This window comes from Pararge aegeria, chromosome 12 (assembly GCF_905163445.1).
Source record: "Pararge aegeria chromosome 12, ilParAegt1.1, whole genome shotgun sequence".
Classification (NCBI taxonomy): Eukaryota; Metazoa; Arthropoda; class Insecta; order Lepidoptera; family Nymphalidae; genus Pararge; species Pararge aegeria.
In genome coordinates, this window is record NC_053191.1 from 5,646,589 (window position 1) to 5,656,777 (window position 10,189).

The 10,189-nt window shown below is 34.6% G+C and overlaps 1 protein-coding gene across 1 annotated transcript; it reads left to right on the forward strand.

The window, feature by feature from the left end:
• On the forward strand, positions 1–5,345 carry LOC120628350 (fatty acid-binding protein 1-like). The gene is made up of 4 exons (XM_039896674.1): positions 1–96; positions 3,417–3,583; positions 4,437–4,547; positions 5,277–5,345. The coding sequence occupies exons 1-4, from the start codon at positions 27–29 to the stop codon at positions 5,331–5,333; spliced, it is 405 nt and encodes a 134-aa protein (XP_039752608.1). The 5' UTR covers positions 1–26; the 3' UTR covers positions 5,334–5,345.
• Positions 5,346–10,189: the final 4,844 nt, after the last annotated feature.

Sequence of the window (10,189 nt, forward strand, 5' to 3'; positions counted from 1 at the left end):
CCCATTTAAAACTCCGTCTTGACAAAATGTCTTTTCTCGGAGTAACTTACGCTCATCAACAGGATGAGAATTTCAAGGAATTTCTGGACCAACTCCGTAAGTATTTTTAACCAACTTTATTAAAATAGTTAGCGTGTAGTAATGAATATGAATACAGTATTAATTATTTAATTATTCACAAGAATATTATTAAATATTCATAAATATATTAAATAATAGGTATCTAGGAAATTTCGAGTTCTTGGACATACATAAATGTAGTCGTGTTACAAATCTAGCTAACCTTGATTATATTTAAATTCAACGTGGTAGGTATCTCACGTGTTTCAAAGTTATTTAATTAAAATTTATTTTACGCTCATTATGGATGTTTTGAATATAATAACTATTGTTTACAAGAATCAGCCAAGTGTGAATTAGGTACCCCCGCTGAGGATTCTTTGTCTAGCAAGGCAACTGCCTTAAAAACGTATTTCCTTAGTATCTAATATCTCTTTTTTTTGTCTTAATAACTAATATTGTTTGTAAACTATTATAGCTTATATTCTAAAAAAACTGTGCTACGTATGTAGTTTTACTCTTCCTGTAAACATGTGTCGGTCTATGTCTATTATTTACCTACCTTTATTTTCTATGCGGCTATACAGAACTAATTACTTTGTAGGTTTATAATTAAGTAACAATGGAACTAACATGCGAAATTTACATGCAAAATGAACTGGTACTCTTAATGGGCCAGCGTGGTGGACTACATCCTAAACCCTTCCCTTACAGACAGACAGGCACGTGCCCTATACTGGCCGGCAATGGGTTGATATGATGATCGTGTCACTACAAAATAAATAAATACATTTTTTTTATATTTACGTTTTATATATTAAACTTCCATTTTCTTTTATGATAACACTAGGCAGATTAGAAGGAAAAAAAATTGAGCCCTTTCTAAGGTGCCTTAATGGTAGTTAGCAACTTAACCACTGAACATTTGACTTTTATTTCTGGGAATTGGACCCATAATTTAAGGACTTTTCTCATCACTCGTCCTAAAAGCGTACCATCGTACCTAATTTTAAGAATATGGGGGTCACCAAGAAATATTGTATTCAGTTTTGTGATGAAGACGTAATAACTTAATTTTAGTTGAAATGCGTACCGAATGCATAAATTTATATTAATACAATTTTGCCCTTAGCGCCTCTTAAGATCACCGGTTAGTAGGTAAGTAGTAGTACCGTGTATTTTAGCACAGTTTTATATATTATTAAGGACTACGTCAACTATAAAATTGCTAGGGTGTAGATTATTGCTTTAACCAGGTTGCTTCTTGAATAGTTTTAAATGACAATGTGAGATGGTGATAACAAAAAAAACAACCGGCTAAGTTTGTTGTGGGCTTTTTCTTAGACCAGAGTGCGTTTGGAACCCTTGTAGCTTTAGTTTTAAGTTGACCAATTTAGTTATCGCCATCAAATCACTTCTATGTCGTATTTTACATGTAATGCATTCATCAAAAGTGTCATCTATGTGCATATTTGAATGAAGAAATATTTGACTTTGATTTTGACTTTAAGCGGACCGATGCGACGGACGTATGGAAGGACAGACCGACATTTCTGTCGGTCTGTGGTCGGGTTTCTCTTTTTTGGAACCCTAAAATCACTTATTAACTGCCCGTTGTTAAAATATATATTTAATCAATGACATGAAACTGATAACCGCTAAGCATCTAATTTGGAAATTATCTTATCTTTACATAAAATTGATAAGTTAATGAAGATGGTAAATTTTTAGGTGAAAGAGATTATACAATTTCAGTCGTTTATTTTATTTTATTAATTTATTCGTAACCAACAACGTTACAATAAAAATATTGTTATGAATGGTTTCACTTAAGGCCACAAAGATTACATAAATTAATGTAAAATTCGAAGAATTCTATACTGAGATTAAATAAATATATAATAGAGGTAATGGCCATACAAATGTGAACAATACGTGAAAACGAATGAATACCATCGATCAAAAACAATAAAACACAAATTTATTCGTCGCAACATTATAACAAAAATATCTACATGAATATCTAATCTAACAAACTTCTCTATAATATTTCCTAACCGTTAGGCTACAACTTTAGCTGGTTTAGGTTATAGGTATGAAATACATAAATACAATATAATACATGATAGGCATTGTAAGTTTTAAAAAGTCTACCCTTAAGTATTTACTACTCGTACTGGAGATTTTCTGCATCTGCATACCCTGTGCATACCCTCTATGCACGCCACTGTAACGTAACCTACCTAGATTATAAGATACTTCCGAAATTCCGGGAAAGAAAAATCCATTTCAAGAAATTTAAAGGCTTAAGCTACTTAGAAATAAAACCGCAATCAAACATAGTACCCAGTAGACCATAGGCAAGCTGTCATAACAATGTATTGATTTACTATTAGGTACTACAGGTTTATTAGTCAAAATATTTTTTTGAGTTTATTATTTACCTACTAAGTACTAAAAGTTTTTAAACAGGATTCACAAAATTATATATTGAATTTTTTTTTTATTTTAATAACCGGCTCCTAATCACGTAAATCAAATTGATAAAATATGTTCACACGTCACAGATTAAATTCATGAGCTTTTTATGGTACGTTTATATCTGAGGACTCGCAAAATGTGTAGATAAGGAAGTAACCACTTTAAGACACGTTACGGCCTCAAACATTTCATTACCTTTTAGTAAAAATTATATCAAAAATATGAGAATTGCTTTCTCATATTTTTGATATAATTTTTACTATATGTTGAAATAAATAGAATACTATCTGCCTTCCGAACCGCAGGTAGAATCACTACAAACAGACATAGGCCTAGGTACTTGACGTTTCAAAAGTGTTTATATTATGCCTACTTCAATTTCAATTTGAATAAAAAAGAGACATCTTCTATGAAGTTACGTTATTATTAATTTTGAATATTTTCAAAACGATCTTTTCACTTAAATTAACTGAAAGATTGTTACCATAATAGGTATGACAAATAAGTAAAAATTGATGAACAAAAATAGTCTCAATGGTAACATCTTTCTTTTTGTCGATGTATCAATAAGAACTAAAGTCCCCTCGTTTCAAGAAAAAGTTTAACTTTATGTAACTTTCACGGCCCCAATAGCCGCTTAACCGTAGATGCAGGGTAACGAAATCATGTTAGAAGTACCGAAATTTAAATAACCCCAACACTCGAAATATACCAGATATAGATAAGTCTGACTTTTTTAACAAATGTCGACACCGGTGAAGCTGAATCTCAAATTGTGATAATTATCGACCTTATTAGTTAAAATATATTATTATCGCTTTTTATATTTGCATTAAATCAAGTTCTTATGATATTCTCTATTTAATACATTGCAGCCATCCCACCAGAGAAGACTGAGGCTTTTCTAACATTCAAGCCAACAGCGTTGCTAGAAAAGGATGGCGACACCTACATCTCAACCACTAGTACTCCCGCTGGCGATAAGGTCACGAAATTCGAAAGTGGAGTTGAGTTCGAGGAAAAAGTTACCGAAGATCTTGTCGTAAGTTTACCTAACAACCAACTAAATACTTAAATAATTACTTCATAATTTGCCTTATGGCCGTTTTCACTAACGATGGGCAGGGCAATATCTAAGCCAGCAATGCCTAGTCAAAGTAAATTCCGGAGCAAACCAATTCCTTCGCCTTCACCAATTGGGCATACAAATCTTTCACCAATTGATTTTCACTAGGCAACTCATATAAACTTACTTGTATATGGTTCTTGCCACTAGGTGTTGTGTTTGTCTTTGTATTATCATTTTAATCATTTTTCTTATGGATTTAAGGATTATTCATATTTTTTTCATTTATCATGTGTCAGTTTAGGATTCCCCTTAACTTTACGATCGGCCGAATCGGTGACGTAACTTTACACGCCTGCCAACTTTGTTAGACATACTCGTAACAGAAGAGTTTATGTTATGTCGTATGCGTGAAACGTTTCTTCTCTGGGAATCACCTAAATTACTTGGCATCCGATTAAGGGGATTCCTAGGTTAAGTGAAAGCGGGCATGACTGATCCTAAAGTTGTTTCAAAAAATTTCGATAGCTTGATAAAATTTGTAGGCACGGATTTTTTACGGAATCATATTTAATAGTACGTTCGTACGTACGCTTTTGGGACAGAGCACGTGAAGGGTTGTTTTGAATACGTACTAAGATAAAGTACAAAAGACATATACAGATAAACACCCAGACACTGAAAAACCTTTCATGTTTATCACACAGACATTATCCAGTTGTGGGAGTCGAACTCACAGTCTTGGACTCAGTAAGCGGGGTCACTAGCCACTGCGCCAATCGTCCGTTGTGATATGATTTAAATGTAAAGTTTTTTTTTTAAATTCCAGTCCAAATCAACATACACGGTTGAAGACAATGTGGTCACCCTTGTCCAGAAATACCCCGATGGCAGATCTATAACTTACAAGAGAGAATACAAAGACTATGAGCTTGTTGTGGTAAGATACATTTTAGGAAGCTTTTTTCAAAATTCTTCAATCTAGATACAATGACAATAATAATAATAAAAAAGACTTAGGTAAGAACTTAGGTTAGAATAGTAGTGGAGCTTTTCGTGACAGCTCGACTGGGGAAGACTTACCAAGTACCTAACAGCATGTTAAATTCTGCCGCTATGCACGACGTACATAACGTGTTCCTTAAATTCACTGCGAAGTGTTGCCCTATAGGCGATGGTTTCCCACTTGTTCGTGACCATTAGGTGGGCCATCTGCTTGGTCCTTTAATTATTAAAATAAAAAAAAAATCTAGGTACTTTGGGTTTTTTTTTAACTCTTCATTGCACACAAAAGGAGGTCTTAATGCTAAAGCATTTTCTATCAGCTAACTTTCGGACGTGCGAGAAAAACGATTTGGGTGTGTAGCTTACAACACCCAGTGGCGTGCACACAGGGTACTGGGTTATGGGTATGCACAGGTTAGGGGTTGACAGAATATTTTAAAAAAACACCTCACGTTATTTATGGACACCCCCTTATGCACTACGTTTGTTCATTGGGCAAATTATATAAAATAAAAAAAAAACCCTCAGTGTTTGTTATAAAAACTTAAGGGAAGGCATTGTACGAGATATAAAAAGCGTACCCTTAAGTTTCTATTTTATATAATCTACAAAAAATAAAAAACAAAACAAAAAGGTTACTACATAGTAAAATTATTTTTTTCAGACCCTCACCTTCAGCGATTGGGACGGAATCGCCAAGAGATACTACGTCGCTATATAATTTAAACATCGTACCTACTTATTTTAATTTGTAATTTTTATGTATTTATTAAAACAAATTATGGAATACTAGCAGAGTTTTATTGATAGGAAGAGGAAATATTTTCAAAAGCAACGCAAATAACTAGCACAGGGAAATAAAATGTACAATCCGATTTCGCATCTTGACGACCTTGACGCAGTCTTCCGCTGGGGTTTTAAGTTGGAAGCCCCGGATTAATTTCTCGGCAAGTCAATTTGGGAATTTATAATCTCTGAATATACTCTGATTTGGTCTGGTGGGAGGCTTCGGCCGTCGCTAGTTAACACCCTACCGACAAAGACGCCGCAAAGTGATTTATATTTCCGGTAAGATGTCGCGTAGAAACCGATTAGGAGTACGGCTTTAATATAACTGCCATGCACATGGTTAGTCTGTTGCCATCTCAGGACTGCATCATCGCGTAACATCAAGTGTGATTCCAGTCAAAGGCAAGAAAAGGGCATAAAATCTTTGCCTTCCAGTCGGTAGAGCATGCAGGTATGATGCAAAATTGAAATCTCCTTGCCAACTATGAGTTGTAAAGGCACTTCAGAGTAGGCAGTAATGTTACGCATATATGAAGTGAACGCACCGTTTGAGCCAGAGTTGAAGGTCAAAGCCCTCTCTCTCCTTTTAGAGTGGAGGCCTGTGCTCAGAAGTGCGGCAATAAAAGCTAATATAGAAAATAAAGCTAAAAGCTAGATACTTGATCGCGGTAAATACAAAAATCCAAAACACAAATGCGGAGCACTGTGCAATGTAAGAATGTTGCTTTAAATTTGCTTTAAAATTGCTTTTTCACCAATGCATATACCTCGGGATAATGTCAGGATTCTAACAATACCTCGTACATCCAAACCGGTTCCGGCATTTAGAAGTTAAGTATATTGGGATAAAGAAACTCACATACATGAACACTGATTTTGAGTGTTCATGAATGTATAAATATGTGAGTTAAAGGAGTTTTTTCCTTTTGGCAAACAGTGTCAGTCGAGCAAAAATTATGAAGCATAACGTAAGCCGAACATTTTATTTAATTCCACGTCCAAAATGCTAAGTTATATTATATTCTGGCTAAAACCTTCATAAAGTGGAAGTAAAGATGAAGCGTACGCACAAAATCTTCTTGAAGGTACAGAGGGCACTACTTATGATCTAGTTGAAGGGCTGACACACAGTGGCCATCGAAAAGGGCATTCCCTTATACAGAAATAGATCGATCTTGAAATGTGAAAACTATATAACCATATCTCTTAATGCAAACCAAGAACGGATTGTGAACCACGCGACGTAGTGTACCATTTTGTATTTTGTCCAAAAAAAGTAACTAAAAGTCACGCGGAATGTACGGTGAATCACTAGTCCATTATGAGATAACTAAGAATAGTTTTAATATTTTAATTTAATTTGCTTGCTGGTTTTAAGTATTTCTGAGCTCCGTTTAAGAAGTGCACGTCCACAGTGCAGTCTGTCAAAATCAGATAAATTCGATAACAGTTTATAATCTATGGTAGAGTTATATGTTGTGTTGGTGTCTGTTTTTGTGTAAATTATGTCTTTCTTCCGATTCACGATAAGATGTTTGCTTGAAATAACTACTCAGCAATTAAATGGTTCATAATTAAAATACCTAGAGACTCATTAGATATTATATGCCTATAAATCCTAAATTAGCTTGACCAGCAATCAAATGATTAATTAAGATAAATAACATTAATAAATAAATAGCAATTTTTAAATACAGCGGAATTGCTCTTAACAAATTATGATGATATGAAAATATAGAAGCTTCGTAAAGCGTTTGGGCGATCTAGCTAATAAAATGTGAAACGAGCAAATGGAAGCAGCGTCATAGTTAGCTGAATGTTAACGATGATTCTGCTTCCGTTTGCTCGTCTATGTCTTTGGCTAAGATGCCTTTGAACATTATAGTAAAAACAAAAAGTGCTCGCTAGCTACCTTTCGGTAGTTACATACACTAAGCCCTGGAGACGCGAGTGTACCAATAAGTATGCGGTATATATATATACTCTCTCTCTGTATGTTTCTAGCTCTGCGGATTTCGAGGCCCTGGATTTGATTCCCGGACTAGCCATAAAAATATATCTATTTATTTATTATTTATGTACCATAAATTGTGATTGTGAACATAAGATATATGTAGTGTACAAAGGAAAGCTTATCTATATAAGAGATCTCTTCCAGCTACCCCAGGATGTGAGTAAGATGATTTAATTGTGGTATAGGTCAAATAAAGGTAGGTACATTATACTTCATAATAACTACTAAGGATATTTAATATATCTAAATAATAACAAAATTCTACATACTAATACAATAAAAATTTGAATATACTATATACCTACACAAAATACATAAAAATAACATAATAAATATTTATGTAATATAAATATAAATATATATCTATAATAAGTAAACAGTGATAAATATACTATGACAACGATAGATAATTCTCCTTTACATTGTGTTGTTGATCTACATGTTGGGTGGATTCTTTGATAGTTTTCAGTACCTGGAGAGTCTCTGGGAGCATGTTAAGCTGCCGGCCTCGTTTAATAACATGTGATAATAAAATAGATAAAGCCCACAAACTAGTATTGCAGCAGCGTGGTGGGACTATGCTCTAAAACCTTCGCCTATGAGAGAGGAGGTCTGGCCCAGCAATGGGACGTTAATGGGCTGAGGATCATATCACTGTTATAAAAAACCGACCGTGTAATATTTGTAGATAATTACAGCCATAGTTATATCGATGGACCCGTCAAATTATTGATAAACCTGATTTAGCGACACAAGAAATCCATTTAACGTGTCAACGTGTTAATCCGATAATCTTTTTATAAGCTGTTATAGGTAGGTATATGATATCATCGTATTTTTTAACTAATATATCTAAGTAAGTACCTAAATCAAATCAAATCCGATTTTAAAGAGTATTATAATTGACTGAGTATAGGAGTGCCTAATTAAGGTTGAACCGCACTTGAGCAAACCGGCTGCAACTACTTACTTACTGTGGCCTAAGATTATCGAATCAATTCGAATTTTGTAAGGATGGATATTTTTTTTTTTAAATAAATAAATGTACTACGACCAAACACACATCGCCATCTAGCCCCAAAGTAAGCGAAGCTTGTGTTATGGGTACTACGATGCCTGATGTTAAGGGTACTACAGAAAAGAGCCGTACGATCAATATATAAACTTGGATCACGCGAATCGCTTCGTGAAAAATTTAAACAAATAGGTATTCTTACAGTAGCTTCGCAATACATTTATAATAAATAATAATAATAATACATGTCTTTGTGAGGCAAAATATCTTTTAAATCTCTTTATAAGCCCTTTATAAATCAAAAGCTGAAATTAACAATCGACTTACCAGAAACGGTCATAAATTAGTGATATCTGCATATCGTCTGCGAAAGGTGCAGAACTCCTTTGAAGCGTATACTCAACCCCAGTTGAGTATACGCTTTTACAACATGATTCCTAAGGAAATTCTTGACCTACCAATGCATACATTTAAAAAATGTGTAAAAACGCATCTAGTACAGCGAGGTTACTATACATTTGATGAATTCCTCAATGACAAGGTAGAATGGAAGCAGCCAGCCTCGCTCTCATCTCCCGCAAGATAGCAAAATGATTGTAAATGTTGATGTTGGAAAAGGGCAACTACTGAGTTTCTTGCCGGCTCTTCTCGGTAGAATCTGCTTTCCGAACCGGTGGTAGAGTCACACAAACATGCATACTTGACGTTTCAAAAGTGCTTATAAAGTAGGCCTACTTGAAATAAATGAATTTGAATTTGAATTCGAATTTGATGAATATTTTTATGAATGATATACATAAATAATTAGAATATACATATAAACACCCAGACACTGAAAACATTCATGCTCATCACACAAACATTTTCCAGTAGTGGGAATCGAACCCACGGCCTTGGGCTCAGACGCTCAGGATGCAGGGTCGCTGCAAACTGCGCCAATCGGCTGTCAATTATCTATCTATAGATGTTTGTTACTCTTTCACGCGAAAACAACTTAAATAATTTGAATGAAATTTGGATTTTACCCTGGATTACCTAACACATAGGTTACTTTTTATTTCGGAAAATGTAAGGTTCCCCGAAAAAGGCGTAGAAGCGAGCGATGGAGAGAGCGGTGCTCGGAGTATCTCTATGTTATCAAATCGGAAAATCGTTTTCGTATCTAAATAATAATTATTCCATCTAGTGCGGTTTAACCTTTAAGGTTCGTAAAGATACAGTTAAATTGTTTGCACCTTCCAATGATTTCGTTATTAAATCAATAACGGATTAAGGATTATCCAATAGGCCTTTTAAGAAAGAGGTAGGTAAGTATTTACTTCGGCGCATTTTTAATTTAACCGATTTCTGAGAAGTAAGTTCCGGTTATACTAATATTTATAATAAATCATCATCAACCATCCTTAGCCTGTGAGTCTCCAATTGAACTCCTCTCTTAGTTGTTTTTTTTTTAAATAATAGTTTATGGGCCAAGAAGACGGCCCACCTAATGGTAAGTAAAAAACTATCTTCTATAAACAGAGCAACAATTCGTAGGGCATGCAAGGAACACGCCCTGCAACGTGCTCCCCTGTGTTCATAAAACTGAGGCATAGGTTTTAAAAAAGTATCTCATGTGCTTGTTGTTATACCGGCAATCAAGCCCTTTACACCGGAATACAGCAGTGCAACAATGCTACTTAGCGGTAGAAATAAAACATGGTGGTAGTACTTCCCCGGACACAAAAACCTTTACTACTAGATACACAGAGGTTTCAAC

Excerpts from the sequence above, each read along its gene's own strand:
- LOC120628350 (XM_039896674.1), top strand. The coding sequence starts at position 27 with ATGTCTTTTCTCGGAGTAACTTACGCTCATCAACAGGATGAGAATTTC. Across the intron at positions 97-3,416 it reads GGAATTTCTGGACCAACTCC|CCATCCCACCAGAGAAGACT; the intron begins GTAAGTATTTTT and ends AATACATTGCAG. Across the intron at positions 3,584-4,436 it reads AAGTTACCGAAGATCTTGTC|TCCAAATCAACATACACGGT; the intron begins GTAAGTTTACCT and ends TTTAAATTCCAG.